Genomic DNA, 25,622 nt, shown 5'->3' with positions numbered 1-25,622 from the left:
ACTTTGGAGAAGAGCAAACCCCCTTTCCAGTTCTATGTTACGGTAATGATACAAAATAAAGTTGCTCTCCTTAAAGAGCTTAAATTTATGCTATTATCTAGGATAATGAAGTTTCAGATCCTTTATAACTCTTGTTTTTCTATAGAAACACACACATGCATACACTCACTCACAGAGCCTGGACCAGGGCCAATAATTCTGGGACTGGGGATATTGCGCCCTTATCGGAATGTGTTGGAAAGGAGAAAGGGATGAACTGAGTGGGTGCAGTTGGGTGACTACATTTCCTGAGTTATTGTCAATCAGGAATTAAATGGCTGAACTTGGTATCTTAGCTTATATCAGCAATCTGCAGGAAACAGCTGCTGGGACTTATTTACAGTCCTAGAAAACATGTGTCCCGAGCAAAAAATATATATATATCTCCAAAAAACCAAAGCCAAAGTACTTTGGCTCCTTCCTTTCCCCAAAAAAATCTTGATTTGGTTAAACATCTAAACAGACAAATGGCCAATGAATGGGTTTTCATTTTGTTCCTGGCACAGCATGTCTGTGCAGGAATCTGTCTCTAAGAAGGCATTGAATGATTAGGATTATTTTCCTGGGAACCAATTAAAATCGATTTCTCCTCTATTAAAGCTCTCATTTCACTCACAAAAGCAAATTAGCTCTAAGTCTTGAGAGCAAGTCATTCTTCTAGGGCTTATCTCTGGCCATATCCCCAACTCATATCAAACACCACTGAGCGTGAGATTTATGAATAGAGTTTTTGTTTTTTGGTGATGAAGTCAACCCATTATCAGAGGGCCATCTCTGGGCACCCTTCTCAGTCCTCATTGCTGTGTACCTAGTGAGACTGTTGACCCTGAAGGCCAGAACAACCTTACTGGGCATCTCATGTGGGCAGTGTGACTTGCCCTGTCTTAGAAGCACACAGCCCAAGCCCTTGGGGCTAAGCTCGTCGCAGGCCCTGAGGAGGGCACTGAGCCTGTAGAAAGCTGGGATTTTCCCATACCAACTAAAAATAACATGATTCACAGCTGCAGGATAAGAATAAAATCATAACCAGCAATCTTGGGAGATCTCTAGGAAGCTGACAATAGTCAAAGCTGCATTTGACTTCCAGGCTAACTTTCCTGTTTTCTAGTCTCCCAAATTCTGAAAAGCCCATTTTGAGCTGGAAATGTCATTGAACAGTTTTTTTTTTCAATGACTGCAGGGATAGAAGGAGACCCCAGGTTTAATCTGAGATGGACATGGGTAGCTCTGCTCATCCCTGAAAATTGGGGTGAGGTCAGTGTGTTGGGCAGAGCTAAAGCCAAATTGAGGACTAAGGCCAGACAGGAGGGAAGACCCAAATGTGAATAAGAAGCTGGATAGACATTTAGGAACAAAGATTTTTCTAATGTACTGGAACCTCCTCCATCATGAAAAAACTGCTTTGGATGATTATGACCCCAAGAGAGCTTAAAACCAAAGACCCAGTGGTGGAAAGGATCTTAGAGACAGACCATTAGGTTTAATCCCCTCATTTTTCAGATGAAGAAAACTGAGGCTCAGTGATTTGCCCACACAGGCTTTTCTGTTGTCTACCCACACACTACGTTTGCTTCAGTACCTGGGAGAAGCAACCTGGAGAATGACTGAGAAGTATCCAGACATCAGAGAGTGAAGCTACAGCATCACTATTCCAAGGGACTCTCTTAAGTCTTTCTTGGGAATGTATAAGACAGATAGACTCTCCTCCTCCCTCCCCACTATGCACCCCATGCCATCTCCCCAAGCTTTCCTCGTTACCTACATTTTGGCTTGCGTGGCGGTGGCGGGTGCACCTCAGCTGTGATGGTTTTGGGCATTAGCAGCTGGCCCTTCGAGCCCCATTCTTCTTCCCATTGCTTCTTGAACCTTTCTTCATCTTCTGTGATCCTAAAGGACCAAGAAAACCATTCTGTGTGACATGGGCAAAGTGACAGTCTCCCCACCTCATCTCCTGCCAGTCTGTGCACGGCCAATGGACTCTGCTCTTTGGGAACTGTTGTGACCAAAACCCCACCATGATATGTCAGTGTTAGAAACACAGCTTCAGGGATCCAATCTAACTCAACCTCCATTTATCAAGCCCTACTGTGTGCCATGAGAGGCAGGGTGAAATGGAGGATAAATTAAGCAATGGAGCCAGAAGATTTGGATTCAAGTTCTACCACTGATACACAGTAAATCCTAGACAACTTAATCCTTTAGTTCCTCCAAGGCAACCCTTTAAGATTGTAAGTTTCTTTTTTTTTGTTCCCTATTGCCTTTACTTATTTATTTTTGCTCAGTAGTATTTTATTTCTCCAAATATATATAAAGATAGTTTTCAAGATTCATTTATGTAAGACTTAGTGTTTCAAAATTTTCTCCCTCCCTCCTTTTTCTCTCCTTTCTCTAAGAGAGCAAGAAATCTGATATAAGTTAAACATATACAATTTTTAAAAACATATTTCCATATTTGTCAGAGCGGCAAAGAAAAATAAGATGAAAAAGTAAAAAAAAAAACAATAAAAAAGCAAACAAAAAAGTAAAAATATTATGCTTCGATCCACATTTATTCTCCATAATTCTCTCTGGATGTAGATGACATTTTCTAAGATTATAAGTTTCAGATAAAGTGCTATGCTTCCTTGATAGATAGAGGTCCTTCATTTGGGATTCTCATAATAATGGAATCAAAACTCTAGTCTTTATCTCTAACTTCTTTTGTGTTAGGCACTTAGGGCATGGGAGAATACAAAGATAAATACTACTACTACAAACAATAACAATCATAATCACTTTAAGGTTTGAAAAGCACTTTACAAATATTATCTCATTTTATCTTCACAACAATCCAGAGAAATAGATATGATTAATATTCTCATTTTATGGATGAGCTTTCATTTGAACCCAAGTCCTTGGACTTCACTGAGCACCATGCTATCCGCAGACATTTTCTGACAGTTCCTGAAACTGAGAGAGATTAAGTAACTTGTCCAGTGGCACACAGGTACTGAGTGTCTGAGGGAGGACTTGATCTTTGGTCTTCCTGGCTTTGTGTCTAGCACCCTATCACCTATTTTAAGTAGCTCACATTTTACTGATTGAGAAGTTACGTTCTATTTAAGAAGACATGTCTCAGGAACACATTATTGCGGAATTTACTTATCTGTACACAGGCTGAATCCGTTTGGAAGAAGGTAATCACTTTGAGGGTAGGGGCTATTTTTGTATTTGCAGATTTATCACCTGCTATAGTATGTAGCACATAGTGGGAATTTTGAATAAAAGTCTGTTGAATTGAATTGAATTCCCTGTGGCAGCCATATTTTTTTGGTTGCTGTAGGCCAGTGGTTCTCAAAGTATGGTTTAGAGAATCCTGGGGAGCTCTGAAACCCTTTTAGAGGGTCTACAAATTCAAAAATAGTTTTTATTTCCAAGATGGTAAATGTCTATAAATATAATCCAGATAAACAAAAGCTCTTTGGAGAGATCCTCAATGATTTTTAATAGCATAAAGATACTGAAAACAAAAGTTTGAGAACCACTGTTATAGGCATTCTTGATACTGAATTTAAAAAAATTTTCAATAGCATTTTATTTTTCTAAATATATAGAAAGATAGTTTTCAACATTCATTTTTAAAAAACTTTATGTTCTAAATTTTTATCCCTCCCTCTCTTCCTAGCCCCTCCCCAAGACAGCAAGCAATCTGATATAGGTTAAATATGTGCATCTTTTAAACATATTTCCATATTTGTCACGTTGTGGCACTGAATTTTGATAGACAATTATGGCTGCATGGTGTGGTGGAAAAGACATTGGACTGGGAATTGAGAGAGACTTGGGTTCTCTTTCCAGTTTTGTCATTCATTGCATGACATCAGACATTTCCCTGTCTGGATCTCATTTTTCCCATTTGTAAAATGGAAGAGTTAACTAGCAGATCTGCAAGATTTTTTCAGCTTTAAATTTGGGACACATGCTAATGAGGGATGTGGGGTTTACACACAAAGGAACTGGCCTACTGAAGCATGTTCTAATGAGCTACATGGTAATAAGATCCAAATCGGGGAAGAACTGCAAAGTGACAATATCACATAAGTTGCTTTTAGGAGGTGACACATTTTCTTTTTGGGAGGGGGGCAGTAATTCTAACTCTTCCATCTCTAAATTTAAATCTGAGGCTTAATGCTCTTAGGAACCAACCCCTTTCCAAGTTAGCAAGAGTGAATGGGAGGTTCTTTTGTCCAATCAAGATGATTGTTAGTGTATCTGTGATTCTCTGAAAAGAGATAAAATTAGTTACTTCTTGCTTTTTGGGATCCCCATTCTGACATGAGGATTCTTTCCCCTACTCCCCATGCTGAGATCAGATGTACTGTCAGACTAGGACATGGTGGAGATAGTCTAAGACCAATGCCATAAAACCACCATGTTCGTAGTTCTACTTGTAAGTGGCAGGTTTGAGAACACAGGGGAACAAGGTGAGTTATGGTGCTTGAATTAAGTCCCCATCCCACTGCACACCATGACTCTCTAACCAAGTGAACAGCACCTGGGACAATCCTCAGGACAGTTAGGCCATAGGTGGCCTGTACATCCGCCCCTAATATACAATAACTCATCTCCCCATTCTGAGAGGGGCAACTTTTAGATGTTTTCCTCCATTCTCCAGAGTTAGGGTCAGCCATTCTGTCTCAATTGTCCCAAAGAGGACAGGAAATAGCAGCTTGGACTGAATATCCTTTTGAGGGCACCAGGTAAGTCCAGTTGATTCCCCAGCAACTGTTGGTTCAATCCCAATCACATTTCTTGTGACTGACAATACAACCAGCAGGAACTAAGGGAAATGTTTGGCTAATGGCTGACTGGATGTTCCACATAAATAGATCCTGCTTTAAGCTTCCCTAATATGGGATGATTCTGAACCAAGCAACATTTCTTCATTTGGTCCATTATCCAGTTAGTGGCAATCATGTAGGCAAATCATGTTCCAAAACAGCTTCGCAGACTAGGTTAAAATGGGAGATGGGACTTTTTTATTTTGCAAATAAAGAAACTGAGGTCCAGAGTGGGCAAATGTAGTGAGAGGTAGAATTTGAACTCACATCCATGAATCTAAGCTCAAAGTTCTTTCCACCACAAAACACTGACTAATCAAGGGTTTCAGGGACCCCTTTGGGGTCAGTCATGCTTCCAAACCAGATGCTTATTGAGGCTATTTTCCTTCCTTCACACAGGGTCACAACACACATGTGGAAAAAGCTGAAGGAACTCACTGCTCTATCTCTTTCCGATATCTCTCGTTCTCTTCTGCAGCCTTCTGAGCAATTTCCTTCTTCCTCCTGAAAAACAAGCCCAGGTTGGCATCTTTAGAACGCCTTATGTTGCTCTAATTCTTAATGTGAGAAGAGTATCAAGCTCTCTTCTCTCAAGGTTTTCCTCTGGGGATCCTCTGGGCAGAAGCAGCGTTTGGAGCTGCTGGAAGGCAGACAACTTTCCAAATAAGAAATGTAAATGAACTCTCATATATGAAAATGAGTGGGCTTTGGTCCTATCACCAAGACCCGAGGAGGGGGTCTTATGGGTCTAGTGTGGGAGAGGGGAGACAGGAAATAGCTTTCTGACTATTCTCTGCAGTAAAGAGCTCAATTCAGGGCTGAAGCAAATAGAAATGCCTGGGACCTTGGCTCATTCAAGGAGGCTAAAATCTCCTTCCAGAGATGTTCTTCTCTGCACGGTCTGGTTCATTATGCCCACTAGAAAGTAGAGAGATAGATCAAAACTTCTTAAATTGTGGTTCAAGACCCCTCATAACTGAATGTGAGGATCATGAAATTATGATTAGTTGTATGGTAAGTGTTTGATTTGTATACCTATTTTATACATCTATATATCTGGGGTTGTGTAAAAATTTCTCAGGTGAAAATGGTTCATGAGTGGAAAATTTTAGGAAGCCCTGGATTAGATGACAATTCTCTTTCATGATCATTGACAAACCAATCAACATTACCCAAGAGAGATGTTTGGCTAATATCTGGATATTGCTCCACATCACTCAAGAGAGATGTTTGCCTAAAATCTGGATATTCTTTATCATGAACCCTTTCTCCAAAGAAACCTAATGCCTCCAGATTAAGTTTCTAATAGAGTTGGAAGAAGGGAGAGGGATATTTTGTTTTCTTTTTATATTTCTAGGGCTTTGCATAGTGCAACATAGTAGGCACTTAATAAGGACCTTAATAAGTACTTAATTCATTGTTGATTGAATAAGACAGATTCATTTTTGATTGACATTAGACCTGCAGAGGGTGGTGCAATAATCTGGGGATTTAAATTAATAAAAAAAAGAAAGTCAAATAAGTCAGGGAAATTTTAGCCTGTGGTTGTAAGTAAAAGAAAAGGGAAGAATAGGCTGATTTCCAAACAGTCAAATGGTATGAGTAGACAATTATTTCTTAAGGGAAAAAGTCCAAATGACCTATAATCATATGAAAAAATGCTTCAGATAACTAATAATTCAAGAAATGCATATTAAAGCACTTCTGAGGTTATATCTTATACTAATCAATCTGGCAGGGTTGACAAAAAAGGAAAATAACAAATGCTGATGAGGTTGTAGGAAAATAGAGCCAGTGATGCACTGTTGATGGAGCTGTGAATCGGTCCAGCCATTCTGGAGAGCAATTTGGAACTATGCCCCCCAAATTACTGAACTGTGCACACCTTTTCATCCAGCAATATTATTGCTGGATTTATACTCCAAAGACATCAAGGAAAAAGGAAAAGAACTCATATGGGTAAAAAAAAATTATAACATCTCTTTTGGTGATGGAAAAGAACTGGAAACTAGAGGGATGTCAACCAACTAGGGAATGACTGTTCAAATGATGGCATATGAATGGAATAGAACATGATTGTGTTCTAAGAAATGATAAAGGGAATGGTCAGAAAAACCCCAACAATCTGAAAAGACTTGTATGAACTGATGCAGCGTGAAGTGAGCAGAGCTAAGAGAGCAATTTGTACAATAAAAACATTGTAGAAATGAACAATTTTGGAAGAACACTGATTGACACAATGATCAAAAGTGACTCCAGACAACTGATGGTGAAGGATTCTGAGCCTCTGGAGGAGGCAATGGACTAACAGTATTAATGGGGGATTTATTTTGCTTAAGTTGGAATATTTGTTAGCTAGGGTAGGGTGGATGGATAAAGAAAAGAGGAGTACATAGCAAAAGTCCAAGCCCCTGTTTTTGTCCCTGGGCCCTCAATTCTCACTGTCTCTCTTTCTCCTGCTGCTCTTGGAGGATTTTATTGGACTCCATTGCCAAACGCTTCTGCAGCATCAGCTCTTGCCGATCCAGCTCCCGCTGCCGCACTTCTGCCTGTCGTTCCCGCTCTGTCATGAAGAGCTCCCGGCCCTTTCGGTATAAGGAGAAATTTGGTCAATTCCGTGGTGATCAGAATGCCTTTCTATGTTCCCAAATCCCAATGGGCATTCACGCTATCCCTTTTTTCCTTCTTTGAAATCTTTTCATTGACCCAAATCCAGGGGATAGGGAGGGACATAAAGATAGATTTAAGCCTTTGGGCCATGGAATTGTGATCAGTTTTATTTATTCCTGACTCATAATTACCTTTTCCCTAAAACCTGATCTTCCTAACTTTCCCACCTCTAAATGATATTGCCATCTTTCCAGTTACAAACACTTAGAACAGTGTAGTCTTATTTGATTTCTCTTGCTCCAATTTTTTTTTATCCTTTATCCAATCTGATTCTAAATGCTTGCCATTGGTTCACATCTATTCCCTTTCCTCTCCTCTCCCCTGCTACCACCTACTTCATGATTTCATTATTTCTAACTCTGATTATTTAATAGTCTCCTACCTGGGCTTTCTCCTTTAGGCACTCTCCTTTCAATCCATCCACACGGTGGCAGAATTTTAGCTGAGTTCTGAGCATTAAAATTTATAAATGACCAAGTTTGACCCTCTGATATAATGTAAGCTTCTTGAAAGCAAGACTATTCATTTCTGTCTTGGTATTCTCATTATCTAGGGTGTATTTGACATATAGTAGGTGCTTAATAAATGCTCATTGATTGATTCAAATTCATCAAATATTTATTAATTGTCTACTGTGTTTATGCCTGTTATGTTGGATATTGGGGATATAAAAATAGCTGTGATTCAGACTCTATTCACCAAGGACTTAAAAGCTTAAGGGATGAAAGGCATGGATACAAACCATTATGATACAGAAGAAAAACAGATGAGTACAACAAAAGGCCAGTCAAATGTGATGAGAAATATGGAGAGGGAGAGATTATTTTTACTTAGAGGAGAAAAAAGAGTCTGGGAGAGCTCCTTCAAGGAGGGGCTGGTATCTGAATTGGACCTGGAAGTAAGGCAAGGACTTTAAATGATTGAGATTCAAGGAAGCATGTGGGATTTCATGAGCAAAATCATGGAGTTGGGATAAAGACAATAATAGGGAAAAGAGAAGAGAGCCAAATTTGCTTAGAACATAGAGTTTGTGACCGGAAATATTAGGAGATAAAGTTGGAAAGATGGGTGTGAGTCAGAATGTAGAGACAGAACTCTAAGATCAGGATTTTACTCTAGTTGGTGGCAATGGGGAGCTACTGAAATTCAATAGATCACTATAGTGCATTAAGAGAATTACTCTGGCTAAAGTTGAGAAGGATGGTTTGCACAAGGGATGAATTAAAGCAAAAGACCAGATAAGGCACAATTTCATTAACTGAAGTGAGAAAAGGAATTTTATTTAATAAGGATGATTATGGTTGAAGCTTAGGGAAGGGGAATTATGTGATGGATATTTTGGAAGCATAATTCATAGGATTTAATTCATTGGATTCATAGGATTGGACAATTTATTGAATATGAGGGATGAGAGAGAAGAAAAAGACATAAATGATACCAACATTCTAAATCTGCAGGACTAGAAAGATGGTAGTACCATTAGCAGAAATGGAGACGTTAGGAGAAAGGTTTGCAAATATGATGAAATAGGTGTGGGATATATTGAATTTGGGGTACTAGCATGACCTCCACATGAATGAATGAATGTTGATATATCCAATTAGGTAGTTGAACTGAAGGTCTGGGAAAGGTAGAGGTAAAGATCTAGATAGGTATGTTTTATAGAAGTGATCATGAAGCATATGAGATTACCCAGGGAAATAGTGAAGAAAATGAAGAAAAGAAGACCCAGGATAGAATCATAGGGGAATATCAAAGTATATTTTTTTTGCTCAGAGTTTTCAGGGACTCCCCATTGCCTATTGAATAAATTATAAATTCCTGATACTGGTATTCAAGATAATCCATCATCTAGTTCCATTCTTATTTTGTCTTAGTCTTTCCTTTTTTGTTTGCTTTTTGAGGGGAGGGAAACAAGGTAGTTGGAGTTAAGTGGTTCACGCAGCTTGTAAGTGTGGAGTATCTGAGCCTGGACTTGAACTCAGGTCCTCCTGATGCCAAGGTTGGTGCTTTATCCACTGCACCATCTTGCTGCCTCTCATCTTACTCTTTTTACATTCCCCATGTTTTGGCAAAATTAGGAGACTCAATATTCCCTGATCAAGACCTGCCTCTCCCATATTTTGCTGCATTTGAACCCAGCACCCCACCCCTCACAAATAGACTTTCTCCGCATCTCCTTCCTGGTGATCACCTTCTCTTGTTTCAAGCACAGGCGTCATCTCTTCCAGAAAGTTTTTGAGATTTTCCTTTATTAGAGGGGATTCTCTTGTCTTCCCGCCATGAGTCTCTCAGCCTAATTTGATCTCTACTGTGTCCTTAATACTTTCTTAACTTTATTATAGATATTCACGCACACATTTCTTCCCTGCTTAGACTAGACAATAAGCCATTTCAAGATAGGGATCCAGTGGCCTTTTTCTCACTAGTGCCTAATACCTAGGAGATACTTAAGAAATACTGGCTATTGTTGACAAATTTCCTCCTCTGACAATTGAGATTCTATTCACCCCAGGTTAATGAGCCTTCCAATTGGTCATTGTGGGGGAACATTGAGCCCTTGCCCCCTCTCAATGCAGACCATATTTAGGTGTGGGATGGGAGGGCAAAGAGAAGGGCATCCTTCCCAAACTTTAAGTTCTATTGGGAATTTCTTCCCAAGTAGCCCTTTCAAGTCAAACAGTTTCCCAATGGTTACACCATGAGGGACGTGAGGCTCCACAGAAGGACCAAACATGGGGAATATTGGGTCATTTTTGACTTACAGCTCCAGCTACAATGGAGATGGTCAGGCTTCGACTACTTTTTAGCACGTTCACTGCCTGCAAAGATAGAAGTAAGATCAGCTAAAGTCTAGTGAAGCAGCTTTCTCTATTAGAGGCAAGAACAGGGAAGGAAGGGAAAGGATTAGAGATATCTGAAGACAATTTTAGAGGGAAAGACTCTTCTGGCAAATGAATCTCACATTTAAAAATGATGTGTAGTATTTATTAGTTTTTTGGGGGAAATTGAACAATGTGAAATAGAAATTCATGTTTTTATATTGAATCCTCTTTGCATATTGTGTTATGTACATAGAATTTTTTTAAAAGATCTTTTTGTATTTAAGTTCAAAATGAATAAATTAAAAAAAATGTTTATAGCTGTTTTTGAAATGGCAAAAAGTGAGAATCTGAGATGGTACCCAAAAATTGAAGAATTATTGAACAAGATATGAGATACACACATATAGATATATATGTACACAGATATGCATATATACATATGTATATATCTGTTTCTTCATGTATAATGTATGTATATATAGATATGTATAGAGAGATGCATATACATTATGAAATACTCTTGAATCTCACCTCTTTGTGATCCATGTTGGTGAAGTCAATGCCATTTACTTCGACAATCTGATCTCCTGTCTTGGGAAATAACGAAGCATAATTACTGCGAGAGTCGGTAGTATAAAGAAAAGCATGCTGGGCTCAGTATAAGGACCTGGATTCAAATCCTAACTACCAGAGTGAGTCCGTGTAAATTTCTGAGTATCCTTCTTTATAAAATGAGGGGATTGGACAAGATAGTCCCGATAGACTCTATTAATTCTGGATTTTGTGATCCTGTGTGATTGGTAAACTTTAAAATCTTCTTATTTGGTCAATTTCAGATGCTCAGAAAATGGGCTTGGTGGTGACAACATAAAAGCTAATTCTCCTTATTGTATCTTGAGCATTGGGAAGAAGCTTTCTCGAAGACTTAAGATTTCAGTTCAATGCTCTTCACTTTCTCCTTAGTTCTAGGGACAAATGGAGCTGATCTCCAAAATACCTCTCCCAAGTACTCATTCATACATGACATTTTGAAATTGGAGATTCAGTTATTTGGCTTAAGATTATGTCCCCTTTTGACTTTGCTAAGTTCCTTAATTTAGGTGCCAAGTCTTACAGATGCAAACTTGTAATTGAGGTACCACCAGGTGGTGGTGCTGCCCATGTCAAGACTTTTAGTATTCTTTAATCAAAGTAATTTCTTTTTTTTTTCCTCTTTTTTTCCCTGAGACAATTGGGGTTCACTGACTTGCCCAGGGTCACACAGCCAGAAAGTGATAAGTGTCTGAGGCCAGATTTGAACTCAGATCCTCCTGACTTTCAGGGCTGGTGCTCCATCCATTGCACCATTTAGCTGCCCCTAATCAAAGTAATTTCAAGACATTCCTGTTTAACATGAAAACACCCTTCGGTAGATAGTATTTAGTCCCTGCCTAGCCCATACACTTCAAGGTGACTGAGATGTCTATATTTCCTCCCCAACGTCAGGCTGTGAATGGGCAAAGGTAAAAATAGATTTCTAGGTGTCCAAGGGAAGAAAAGGCACTATCGAATTGGGAAAAGACTATGACAGAAAGGGGTTGGAGGAGAACAATTCCATCATATTCACAGTTTTATGGAGGTCGGTCATGGAGATGTTGGACTTAAGTGCAGAAAGCAGGGTTGGGGATGCTCGGGGTAGGGAGCAATCACTCACCTCTAGTCCAACCTCTGCAGAGAGGGAGCCTGGCTTCACGTTGCTGATAAAAATGCCTGGCTTCTGGGTGGGACCACTTGAAATGCTGGCACAAACAGATCAGAAGGGCAGGATGAGAGCTGGATCATCTCCTCTAGATAGTCCTACCCTCTCTCTACCCGGCCAAACCCTCTAGTCACCTGCTGGGTTTATCTCTTAATATTCTCAGGAATGATCAGCATCAGCTACCGCCTGGATAATCATTTGATTGTTAGCCTGCCGACTTCATGTGTATTAAACACATAGATTATCTCCTATGTATCTGTAGCCTCATCACAGTACTTAATATAGCATTCTGTACAAAGCAGGTAATTTGTGTGTGTGTATGTGAAAGAGAGAGAGAGAGTGAGAAAGAGAGAGACAGAGAGAGACAGAGAGACAGACACACAGAGACACACACACACACAGAGACAGAGACAGAGAAAGAGAGAGAGAGAGAAAGACAGAGACAGAGACAGAGAGACAGAGAGAAAGAGAGAGACAGAGACACACAGACACACACACACACTCTCCCCCCCCACAGAGACAGAGAGAGAGAGAGAGAGACAGAGATAGAGAGAGACAGAGACATAGACAGAGAGACAGAAAGAGAGAGACAGAGAGACACACAGACACCCCCCCCCCACACACACACACAGACAGAAAAAAAGAGACAGAGAGAAAGAGAGAGAGACAGAGACATAGACAGAGAGACAGAGAGAGAAAAAGAGAGAGAGACAGAGACAGAGACAGAGACACAGAAACAAAGAGAGGGGAAGGGGGATGGCATATTGCCATCCTTTTTTATTTGAAAAGCAGTTACCAGAATGTGACCTTTGCCAAACAGTTCACCTTTCCAGGCTTTGATTTATTCACACATAATGAAATAATACTTGCACTATCCACCTCACAGGATCAGCACAAGGAAAGTCCCGACAAACCTGAACAGTTACATAAATGTGCCACTATTATTAATAGAAAGTTCTGTATAGATTTGAATTGCTCATCTTGGTGTTTAGGCAAAACAGTAAAAGCTAATGAGAGAGCAGACTTGTGTGGGGGACAGAGTGATAAAATGGAATCCTCACCTAAAAATATAGTCCGTGTGACTACTACCCACCTGCATCCCAAGCCTCGAGAACCAACCAGGCTGATGAAGATTTTCTTTTCTCTGTTTTCTCGACTCCCAAGAGCGGGCACAACACCCCTCCCACCCTGTAACAATAGAAAGAAATGGGATATGGGATACTGGACCCATGCCATGCATATGACCTCATAGGAGAAAGGCAGAATCAATTCAGAAAGCTAGCAAGGGGTCCTTGCGTCTCTCCTCTGAAGAAATAAATCTCTGAAGAAAATAATAAATGCTTTCTTATCTATCATCTATCTATCTATTATCTATCTATCTATCTATCTATCTATCTATCTATCTATCTATCTATCTATCTATCTATATATCCATTCTCGTCTGAGTCTATAGCTGAGCTATATTGCCTACTCCAAGCATCATCATCTCTACAGGAGCATTAATTTCATTAGGGACCAAGTTGTACAATTCGGACAGAAGGTTCCCATAAGGTGGGAATGACTCATCCAAGTTGGGGTATGCAAGGAATAAATCTTCCCCAACTTCACTGTTCCTGGTCCCTGGGGCTTAGGTCCAATAAATGTACTCTCCAGTCCAATAAAAAGGAGTAGATAAGAATAAAGGAGCCCATTTCAGGCCAAATCACTTTCTAGTCAATCATGACCTATGTTAGGAGATCCCTGCCTTAGGCCCTATTTTAAGGGGAAACATTATACTTCTTACCCCTGATTCTGCCACAAATTGGTCCACAAACTGCCATTTGAGATTCTCATCGGGAGAGCTGAGGGGCAGAACAAACATGATGATTAGACAGCGGCTGCTGGCATGTACCCACCCCTGGATCATCCTGGCCCCACATCTGGATACCTCATAGTCCACAGGTTATCTCTGAGGGAATGGGATGGTAATGGAGCTATTAAACCAATTCAGAATAGAAACATCCTCCCCCAATATTTCCTATGGGACAGTATAAAAAAGCTAAAGGCCACACTAAATGCAAGAACTAGGGTTCAATAAATATTCCTGGACAATTGAGAGTAGGGGCTGGAGGCCTGAGGCAGATCAGAGATGGGAGAATAGGAGACAGAACAGCAAGGCTGGTCCTTCACTCACTTTTTCACAGGGATCATTCCAATGTCTGTAGGGGAAAAATAAGAATAAGGAAAACAATTATCCTCCCCATCTCCCTCCCTGCCTCCTCACGGCCCAATCACTAAGATGCTGCCCCTCTCCCCAGTTCCAGCACTGACTGTACTCACGCCTCACTTTGATGGATACAGTCTTCTTGGTTCGGATAAGGTTGATGATTTCCTCATGGGTACAGGAGGATATGGAGTATCCATTAATCCGGACGATCTCATCACCAAGCTTGGTGGGAGAGAAGGGGAAGACGATGGATTTGGGAACCACTTTAAAAGGGATTGGTTGGGAAGGCCAGGGGATGTGCCACAGTGGGTTTCATAGGATCATTCTGTGGAAGGGGCTCATCTATGAAATAATGCAGCCTGATCTTGTAACAGTGAATGCCTCATGATCAATGAACCAAATTACACTGAATAGTGCCTCTGTACATTAGGGAAGGCTGATATTTTAATTTATCACCAATTTGACAAAGTCTAGCACTGGAAGGGACCTTGAAACACCATCACATGGTCCTAATTCACTGTATTTTAGAAGGATGATCCCCAAACTACCCCATAAACTAATCTTGTTTTTAAAAATCCTTCCAGGGGCTGCTAGGTAGCACGTGGATAGAGCACCAACCCTGAAGTCAGGAAGACCTGAATTCAAATCTGCCCCCAGACACTTAACACTTCCCAGCTGTGTTACCCTGGGCAAGTTACTCAACCTCAATTGCCTCAGTAAAAAACAAAAACACCCTTTCAGCTTTTCCACTCTTCCCAAAGAAGAAATTTCCTTAGTCTCCATCAACTTAATTTATTAAGTATCTTGCATATTCCAGGCATTATACTAGACCCTGAAGACAAAGACAAGAGTATCAGCCTCGAGAAGCTTACATTCTATTGGTTACATCTGATGGTTGTACCAGTGGTTACACTGGATTTACAAATGGCAGCATCTTAGAAACATGGTATGAGAAACTATATCAGGAATAATAACATCAACATGATTTTTTTCAATTAAAAATTTTAAATCAATGTTTTTTGCTGATATCTTTTTTATATCACTTGCATTTCCCAGTTCAACAATTAACAACTACCAATGTACCAGGCATTTGTGTTGAGTAATGATAATACAAAGACAAAAATGGAACCCCTCCCTATCTTCCAGGAGTTTATATTCTATATGAGAAGACACATATGTGACCACTCTCCTTTCTACTTATAAGGAATACTGAAATATATCAATTTCCAGTTCGAGTCTAAACTAAATGTGAGAAGGGATTGGAAATCTCTCCTTAAACTCCCTAAAAGTATTCTCAATGCCTCAAGGTAGGAGCTGTTAGAAGGTACACAAGGATAGCTGACTCCAGATTAATGAAAAGGCTGAAAATTCAATTTATCATCAAATTGACAAAGCCCACCACTGGAAGGGACCTTGAAACATCATCACGTGGTCCTAATTCACTATATTTTAGAAGGATGATCCTCAAGCCACCCCCAGATAGAGAAGCTAATCTTACTTAATTTAAACATTGAATTAAACATTGAATGTTTCAACTCAGGATTTTTAACCTAAAGAAGAAAAGTTTTGGAGGAGAAATGATATCTGTTTTCAAGTATCTAAAGGGAAGTGATATGGAAGAGAGATTAGACTTGTTTCATTTAAGACCAGAGAACAACACTCACAATAACAGAGAGAAGATACAGGGATCTGAATTTTGGCTCAAATTAAGGGGAAACTTCCTAAGAATTAACTATTTGCAACCAGAACGGACTATTCCAAGAAGCAAAATTTCCCAGCACTCATTAAGTCACCAAGCCTGATTTTTCCATGTTATACCTAAAATATAGTTCCACCACCTCCTTTTTGATGTGGACCATTTCATCTCCATCTTCTTGTTTGCAGGACCCTTCTAGTGGCCTTGAGCTGTGCTCTCCAGCTCTCCTGACTCCTGAGTTTTCAGAGGATGGGCTCCTTAAAGAACCTGAGAGTTGCTGGTTCAGATAATACAGCCAGAGGCCTTGAAGATGCCCAAGTTTTTCCTTGGATGATGAGTGGGGCAGGAATGAGGAAATACAATTGGCATCAAGCATGATGTGCCTGTATTCTCTCTGATTATTTTACCAATTTGGGGAACTTAGAGAAATTAAGTTACCAGTCCTAGATCACTCAATAAATTAGAATTGTTTGTGATAGGGATACTTAAAGGATGTTGAGAGGCAGTGTGGATCGAGTAGTAAGAAGGCTGACTATGGACCTAGAAGACTACAGTGGAAGATTATTTCTATGTGACCATGGGTAAAATTACTTAATCTTCCTAGACTTCATTCTTTCATTTGTAAAATGAAGGGATCAGCCTAGATCACTAAGAGCAGCTCTGGGTCTATGATCTTATTATCCCTACATTAATGTATGGTGATGTCCCTGAAAATCACCGTAGAGAAACAGTCTCTGATGGATCCATGGGAAACAGAGAACAGAAGGGCTGAGCCCTGCGAGCTTGCTCAAATACAACCTCCCAGGAAGAATTGGACAAAACTCAATATCACTGCAAGGGATGAACTTGTTACTTATCCGAGAAGTCTCTGCGACAGCCCTCTAGCTGAGTGTTGAGTTCACTGGCTCCCCTACGCTTGACCCAGAAACATGAATACCCAGCAGGCTGAAACTCACATTTTCCAAACTCCCATTGAGTTCTCTGCTGCCCTTTCCCAAAAGAAACTTAGTCCATAGTCCCCAGACAGACTGACTCTCACGCTATCCCCCCACCCGTGCCAGCTCGGGTTTCTAGATTAATTTTCTTTTGTACTTACTCTCATACACCCTGGGAAAAGCTCTTTGAAGAAATGCCACAGATATGAATATCTGAGAGAGCGGGACAAAGAGAGATGGAACATACTAGTTCATGAAAGGCCTTGAGCTTGCCAATTAATAAGCAGAAAGACATCAAGGACAGTCGAAACTCAGAGTTTCAGCCTCACGTCCCTCCCAATGCTTCAAATGTCTGATGAGTAATTACCCTGGGAAGAGAGCTTAGTATGGAAATCAAGGGGGCCCTGGGTGATGTTATGATACCAAGTCATTATGTCTTTTCTCAGACCACATTTCTGGTCTAGAAAATGTGCTGGGATGTAGGGAAATAATGCAGGGAGTGAAATTTCAGAAGCTGCTGGCTTTACGATGAGACAGCGATTTAGAACAAAGCGCCGTCTGTCAGCTCCAGGCTCTCACTCTGGGCTCCACGGTATCCTGTGCCATCTGGTTTGTGAGCCACATGAAGCCCCTGCTTCAGCAGGCCTGCCAGGGGCCCTCAGACATTACTCAAAAATTCTCCTGAGAGCCTAGGAGGAAGTCTGGGGGTCTCTTTTGTTTTTAGGCACAAGGTACAGCTCTGTGAGGGACAAAGCTCAGAGCTCCATCTATACCTGGGAGGGCTCTATTTGGAGCAGCCATGAAAGGTGGGCCAGTCCCTCAGCAGGCTCTACAGTCACTGCCTCCAGCCCTCCATTGCACCATCCAGCCTTCTGACACTTATGAAGAACAATACTGATTTCTAAGAGTCCGGACGAGCCAGTTGAACTGTTTTAAAATAATGACCCTGCTAGGGGATGAATTAATTCTGAGTTCCCTTCTCCAGAGCAGGGAAAAGGTCAGCTCGGAGCTGTACCCAAGGACTCAGTCAGAGGCTAAATTCAAACTCAGAATCTTTTGGATTTTAATAGCCCTGAACAAATAGATAGCTGCGAGGTTCTAGGGTCCGCGACTTACCAGGGTCTCCCCTCACTCACCTGGAGCCCAACATTGTCTGCTTGTCCTCCTTTGATGAGATGGGATATGAAAAGGCCACAGCCAAATTCCAGTCCCCCACGTACACTAATGCCCAGACCTTCAGGGTGCGTTCGGTCTAAACGTACTTCTTTTAGCTTCCTATTGGAGAAGACAAATATGTTCAATCTACACTCCATAAATGGAGATCCTGAACACAGCCTCCCTTTCCTTATCCAGCAAATGTAGCTACTTTTCCTAACCTTCCTATCTAGAAGACCCCTTGGTTTCAATGACTGAGTCCCTGTCCCACTGGGCTCCTACATCACTCTACCTTGCCTACCTTCCTCAATTCTGTCCCCACCTGGAACGCCTGGGTGTCAGCTGGTCATATTCCACCTGGTGCTTCAGTGGGATCAGGGGCCGGACAGCATCAAACAGGGGCAGGCGACTGGGTTCGTTGATCACCAACTTCAGGTCGCCCACCAGCACAGAGACATCCATGGCCCTTAGAAAAGATGCAACAGTAGAGCATTGATCGGGTGCTTTCTTCTGAACACTGAGGATATAAGTGCAAGAAACTAACCTTCTGATAGCAGAAGACAATGCATGCTGGGGAAAAGTGGCCAGGTAGGAGTGTTTTAGTGATGTTGGCTATATTGTTGTTTTCAGAGAGAACAGGATACCAACCGTCCTTTTCTTGAGGATGAGGGATGCTGATAAGTCAGATTAATGTAGTACAAAGGAGAAATGGAAAAGGAAATAGGTCTAATGATTTAGTGAGGTGATCTAACTTGTCTCTGTGAGCCTAGTGTAATATAATATAAATTATAAAATTAATATATACTATTGCATATCATATAAAATATGTATCTAAGTTATATGCATTATGTATCATATATAGTATCTATAATATACCAGATATTATGTATATATAATATTAATGTGATACATGTCACATTATATATAATTTTTAAAGTAGGTGTGGGAAGAGGAGGGGTTTCTTGGGATGGTCAGGTATGTAACTAAAGAAAAGCAGCCAGCCTGAGGCACTGGGTCACATTCCTGCTCTCCAAGACAACCTCTGTCCTTCTGACACCTTTGTCCCAATACTTCCATGAAGAGGCAAGTCTGAATGATTACCGGCCCTTGATTCTCCTGGGGCTGCCCCAGCAGGTTTTGTGAATGTGGAAACAGTTATAGAGTCCAGATGGAAACTGGGTCAGGTGATAGGCCGGTCTGGCCCATGGAAACTGGTTGCCAGGGCTTGAAACAATAAGGAGGGCTCACCTCCAGCAGCAAATAGCCCAGCAGGGAAGTAGGGGAGATGAAAGAGAGAGGAAGAAGAGCGAGATGGAGGGGCTAAGGAGACGCCGGGAGTTTCTTTCATACTCACTCATGATACATACGTAGAACATCATACAGATAATCCTTCTCAGCATCATTTTCAATCAGGAAATCCACCTAGAAAGGAAGATGCACATCCTAGTTAAGTCTCCTCATCCAGAGGGAACCTTGTGGCCAGAGGGGGGCTTTCTAGGCCCCTGAAGTACAGTTAGGAGTCCAGAGGTCAACCTCCCTCTTTTCTGAGTAACCCATCAAATGACCCACAGGCTGCCATCCCAAAGGTCATACAGATGTGGCCATGCTGATATCTCTGACCCCCCTCTAGGGACAAATACCAGCCTCTCCTTAGATGAGCTTCCTGACCACAGAGAAGCGATCACCCTTTCCAACCTGCAGGTAATTATTCAACCTACAGGTATTTTATTATTACTCTGTGCCAGGTACTGTGCTAGTTCTGGGAACATAAAGCCAAAACCAGAACAATTCCAAAATAATACGTTCTATTTTGGAATATCACGTCTGCAGGTGAGTATATACAGGACACATTTAGAAGAGTAGTGATGTCAGCTTCCATAAATAGATGCGGGGATGTCACCTTTCTCTTCCCCACAGGTGTGTCAATGACAGTGGCTGGACTGCTGGATGAAAGCTTTCAGAAAGGACTCGGGCCACCTAGCAAGAAACCACGTGGTCACTGAGCTGAGGCGGATCCTGCAGTGACTTGTGGAGACCTTGCTCTGTGTCATGCCGTCTCTGAGCTCTGACCTCCTGTCATTCCCTCCCACCCCAGCAGGTCCCAGCCAATGGACAGGGGAGAGTTTCAGGTTACATCATTTCCACTTTGCTGACAATGGTCATTTCCATGGTCAGATAATCACTGATCCCTGGAAGCTGCTGGGACTTATAAAGTCAGTGTCACTCCCAGATATCAGTACAGGATAATGCTCTTTTTCTTTTTCTTTTCTTTTTCTTTTTTTTTTTTTTGCTGAGGCAGTTGGGGGTTAAGTGACTTGCCCAGTCAGGAAATGTTAGGTGTCTGAGACCCAGATTTGAACTCATGTCCTCCTAACTTCAGGGCTGGTTCTCAATCTATTACACCATCTAGCTGTCCCAGAGTTTTTCAGGTCTATCTCTTTAGCTCCAAGGCTTTCTAACATTTGAAGCTTTGGGGAATTTTCAAAGGTCATATTATTTATCTTTCTGCCTCTGGCACAGCTACATCATGTTGATGCAAATCTCTTATTACTAAAGCTTTCTGGGAGCTGAAAGTCAATAGCTTCCCTTAGATGCTCATTTCACACACACACATATGTATATATGTATATAATATGTATGTATTACATAATACTATGCATATACTATTATGTAACATTGCATAATAATATGTATACATATATAATTTGTCTTATTAATATATCAATATATTTAATATTATAATAATTTCATATTATATCTATACATATACACACATATAATGTCTTAGACTTATTACCATTCAGGGTCTTTATAAAGACAGCTAATCCTCACAGAAGGAGAGAACAGGGACACAAGGAATATGTTTTTAATATGCAGTAATAGAATAATATATTTAATATTATATTAGTATTATAATATAGTCAGTCTTACATATTATCATTATGATAGAATTAGATATTATATTAGTACTATAATATATTTGTTGTTGCATATTAGTATTATAATACAATTTAATATTATGTGTTAGTATTATAACATAGCTTATATTATACATGACTATTATGATATAATTTAATACATTAGTATTATATTTGATGTTATATATTAGTATCGTAGTACATATTTAATATGGCATATTAGTATTATAACAATATCATATATTCATTTAATATCCTATATGTTCCTTATGTCCATGTTTTCTGTTCTCATGAAGAATAGGCTTCTTTATATAAGTCCTGAATGTTAATAACTTGACATTAACATTTCTACAGACTGCTAAAGGTCAAAGAATTCTTAGAGCACAGAGCTGCTGCTGGTGATGTTTGAAGAATTATGGAGAACAAGCAGAATGCTGCAGGAGATGGGCAGGTGTCTCATATTACTAAAGAGGGAAGGAGTCAATTCTTCAGATTAGGGGCAAAGTTCTAGATTATACTATCAAAAGAATAGTATGCGAGCCTTTAGAAAGGGAAGCAGGGATCACTGGGAGCCAGAATGCATTCAACAAAAAACAAGCTGACAATTTCATTTTAACAAGAATTTATGAGGAGGCATGGAGAAACTTTCAGCCTTGGAGACAAGAGGATCTTTCACAACCTAACATGTCCTGGCTACGTTACTGAAACAACTCCTTTGACTAGGTTTGGAGTCAGGGGAGACTGATTTAAAATTCAGCCAAAGATAACTTATTGGCTGTGTGACTCTGGGCAAGTCAGTGTGTGTGTGTGTGTGTGTGTGTGTGTGTGTGTGTGTGTGTGTGTGTATGAGAGACAGAGACAGACAGAGACAAAGATAGAGAGAGGAGAGACAGAGAGATAGAGAGGGGGAGGGAAGGAGAGAGAGAGAGAGAGAGAGAGAGAGAGAGAGAGAGAGAGAGAGAGAGAGAGAGACAAGGAGGAGAGAGAGAGAAAGAGAAGAGAGAGAAGGAGAGAGACACATAGAGAGAGACAGAGGGAAAGAGAGAGACAAAGAGAAGAGAGAGAGAGACAGAGAGGAGAAAGAGAGAGACAGAGAGACAGAGAGAGAGAGAGAAGGAGAAAAAAGAAGAGAAGAGAGAAGAAGAAGAAGAAAAGAAGAAGAAGAAGAAGAGGAATAATAATAAGAAGGGAGGGAGGGAGAGAAGAACAAAAATAAGAACAAGAAAAAAATGGAGGGGGGGGGGAGAGGAGAGAGAAAGAGACAGAAACAGAGACAGAGACTGACAGAGAGACAGACAGACAGAGGCAGAGAGACAGAGAGAGAAAGAGAGACAGGGAGACTGAGGACAAGTGACCCAATTTCCCTCAGTTTCCTTTTCTGAAAAATGAGCTGGAGAAGGAAATGGCAAACCATTCTATATCTACCAAGAAAATCCCAAATAGGATCGTGAAGAGTTGGACTTGACTGGAAAAGTCTGGTCAACAATAATGTGAGTTTAATAATAATTTATAGTGTGATGTAGAAACCCCCAAAAGCTGACATGATTTCATGCTGCATTAATAGAAGAATAGTGTCCAAAAGAAAGGAGGCGATAATTGTAACCTGTCCGATTCTCCTCAGTCTGTGCCTTCTTGGTGGAATCTCATTCTGCTTATAGAGTGCTTTCAAGAAGTGCTCCAAGAGCTGAAAGTAAATGCCTGGAATGATCTTTCTCCTTACCTCTGCCTCACAAAATTGTTTCTCTTCCTACTAGTATCCTCCCTATTTGATTATTTTGAATATATTTAAATATGTACATGTTTTCTCCCTAGATACTCCTGGGAGTAAAGGTTGTTGATTTTTTTTTTTTTGTCTTTGTAAACCAGCATATAGGACTGTGCTCAGCACATAGTAGATGCTTAATAAATATTTGCTGGTTAGTTGATTATTCCTTCAACTATTAGTATCTTCCTTCCTTAACTAGTTTGTATTTAATTATTTTGTATATATTTAAATATGTACATGTTTTCTCCCCGCATATTGCTTGGGAAGAGAAGTTGTCTCGTTTTTTTGTCTTTGTAAATTCAGCATATAGGATTGTGCTTGGTTCATAGTGGGTGTTTAACAAATAGCTGTTGATTAGTTGATTGCTCCCCACTATTCCTTCCCCAGATTTTTCAATCAATACCTCTCATGATTTGGGACAAACAGCAAATTCTAGACTTAGTCAAATTAGCCATTTAGAATAAGAAACCATTTCACCATAACATGAAGGCCCTCAGCTTACACTGGTCAACAAATTAGAGACACAGCAAAATCAATGAATCAATCAACAAATATTTATTGAGTATTTACCATATGCCAGTCAATGTGCTAGACATATCTGGAAGGGAAAGCACTACCAGATAGGAATGAGAGGGGGTGGAGGTGAAAGAAGATCAGGAAAGATTCCCTGAAGAAAGTTGCATTTGAATAGCACCTTGGAGAAAATTAGAGATTGCCAGGTAAGTGCAGTCTTGGAGTATGGAAGAAGTGATTTTGAATCTTAATTCAAACACTTACTAGCTAAATGATCCTAGACAATTAATTTAGTTTAGTCCCCAGTTTCATCCTCTGCAAACCTTAAAATGCTATGTAAATACTAGTTATTACAAACACTTGCTAGCCATGTGACCTTGGGCAAGTAAATCCTGTATGCCTCAGTTTCCTCATCTGTAAAATAACACTTCAGTATCTTTGCCAAGAAAACTTCAAATAATCCCATTTGGAGTTATAAGTAAAATGACTGAATGATAGCAACGAATGGTACAGAGAGAAGAAAGTAAGAGCACTTACCAGAAATAATGAGTGATCTAATTTGCCTGGTGTATGGGGATCTATGTAATAGAGTTGTATGAGGGGGAATTCTGGAAAGGTGGAACAAAATCAAGTTATAGAGGGTCTTGAATGCCAGCCTAGAAATATAAACTTTATGTGGTAGATAGTGGAGAGCCACTGAAGTTTTCAGAGCAGTTATATTACCCTTGGAGCATAGCTTGCAGATGGTTCTATGATACTTGAGTTATCTGTTCCCTTTCTCCCATATTAAAAACTTTTTCATTAGGCTCCTTTCTAAATGACTGGTCTGATGGGACCTCAGTTAATTCATTCTCAGTCCTGTGTAATCTTCCCCAACCTACCTTTCCAAGCCTGTTTTTCATTGTTATCCAAACTATCCCTAGAGCCTGTACAAGTCTTTTACATTCCTGCCTTTGTGCGTTTTCTCATGCTCTTTCCCCCTCCTAGAATGCCTTTCCTGACCCATCTCCATCTTCTGAAATTCTACCTCCTTCAATATCCAGACTGAGTTCCATGAAGGTTTTCCCATCCATCTCTGTTAGGGGCTCCTTTTTTGAGAAAGTGTTGAGCACTTTCTACAGGGACTATTAATGTGGCCCTAGCCACCTATAGCCATGGGTTCATTATTTTCTCTCATATAATATCTTCTGAATTAAATTGTGAGCATCTGTGAGGCACGTACTACACCTTCCAGCCTTTGTTTTTTCATCTGTAAGATGGGGACAATAATTGCTGCCATTCCATGCTCTCAGGGCTGTTGGGAGGCTCAGGTGTGCTAATTTAGCAAAGTATAAATGTCTGATTTTGCTATTGTTGCATTGATTCTCTTTTTCTTGGTTATTCTGTCTACAGCCTCTGAAGAATCTATATTCGATATACATTCAGGGAAGAAACTATTCACTACCAGTTTCTACCTCTCCCCCACTAACTTTCCTGACCTTGAACTATTGTAGGAAGAAGAAAGGCAGGGGTCTGTCTTCTGTTAGTTCAAGTTTCAGACAGTATTTGCTAGAGGGGCTCAAGGCAGATGCTCAAGGTGGCTGGGAAATGAGAATCCAGAATAGGTAAGGGGATGCAAAGTACTCAAATTAGAGGAAGAAAGTAGCTTGTGTAGCAACCAGTAAATTGTATGAGTATTGTAAGGTTCACAAAGCCTTTTCCTCCCTATGAAATTAGATTGGTACAAGTGTAATCAAATGAGAAAACATTTTCACTTGCTGTCCCCAATGCCTGGAAATTCCCTCTTCATCCCCAGTTCCTGTCTTCCCTGGTTTCCTTTAAGTCCTATAAAAAATCTTATTTCTAGAAATCTTTTCAATTATTCTTATTGCCAGTGTCTTCTCTCTTCCAATTTATCCTATATCCAGAGGCAGCTAGATGGCATAGGAGATAGAGCATTACTCTTATAATCAGAAAGCCCGGGATTCAAATCTGACCTTGGACATTTATTAACCAGGTGATCCCAGGTAAGCCATTTAACCTCTGCCTGCATAAAACCAGAGAAGGAAATGGCACAACACTTCAATATCTTTTCCAGAAAACCCTATGGACAATTGGTCCAGAGGATCACAACTCAATAACACATCAATCCTGTAAATTGTTTGCCTACTATCTTTCACATTAGATTGTAAAATCCTCAAAAGAAGACATTTCTTTTACCTTTTTGTGTAACTCAAGAGCTTAGTATATTGCCTAGGACATAGCAAGCAATAAGTAAATGCTTATTGACTAATTAGATACAGTAAGATGCTTTTGAATAGGGATAAATATGGCCTTATATTTGAGTGAGGGAAATGAATTTT

General features: G+C 40.3%; 1 protein-coding gene across 3 annotated transcripts in view; it reads right to left on the bottom strand.

Moving 5' to 3' along the window:
• The window catches only part of USH1C (USH1 protein network component harmonin), a 62,116-nt gene that overhangs the window by 30,103 nt on the left and 6,391 nt on the right, over positions 1-25,622 (bottom strand). For all 3 annotated transcript variants that reach the window (XM_051964477.1, XM_051964476.1, XM_051964475.1), the window contains exons 2-14: positions 19,439-19,506; positions 18,407-18,550; positions 18,066-18,204; positions 14,412-14,520; positions 14,266-14,290; positions 13,876-13,933; positions 13,186-13,280; positions 12,048-12,132; positions 10,886-10,945; positions 10,295-10,351; positions 7,302-7,444; positions 5,298-5,363; positions 1,802-1,926 (exon numbers count right to left, since the gene is read on the bottom strand). In XM_051964477.1, coding sequence (XP_051820437.1) covers positions 1,802-1,926; positions 5,298-5,363; positions 7,302-7,444; positions 10,295-10,351; positions 10,886-10,945; positions 12,048-12,132; positions 13,186-13,280; positions 13,876-13,933; positions 14,266-14,290; positions 14,412-14,520; positions 18,066-18,204; positions 18,407-18,550; positions 19,439-19,506 — 1,174 coding nt within the window. The remainder of the gene's footprint in view (positions 1-1,801; positions 1,927-5,297; positions 5,364-7,301; positions 7,445-10,294; positions 10,352-10,885; positions 10,946-12,047; positions 12,133-13,185; positions 13,281-13,875; positions 13,934-14,265; positions 14,291-14,411; positions 14,521-18,065; positions 18,205-18,406; positions 18,551-19,438; positions 19,507-25,622) is intronic.

Source organism: Antechinus flavipes, chromosome 6 (assembly GCF_016432865.1).
Source record: "Antechinus flavipes isolate AdamAnt ecotype Samford, QLD, Australia chromosome 6, AdamAnt_v2, whole genome shotgun sequence".
Classification (NCBI taxonomy): domain Eukaryota; kingdom Metazoa; phylum Chordata; class Mammalia; order Dasyuromorphia; family Dasyuridae; genus Antechinus; species Antechinus flavipes.
This window is presented reverse-complemented; position numbering and strand designations above follow the sequence as displayed.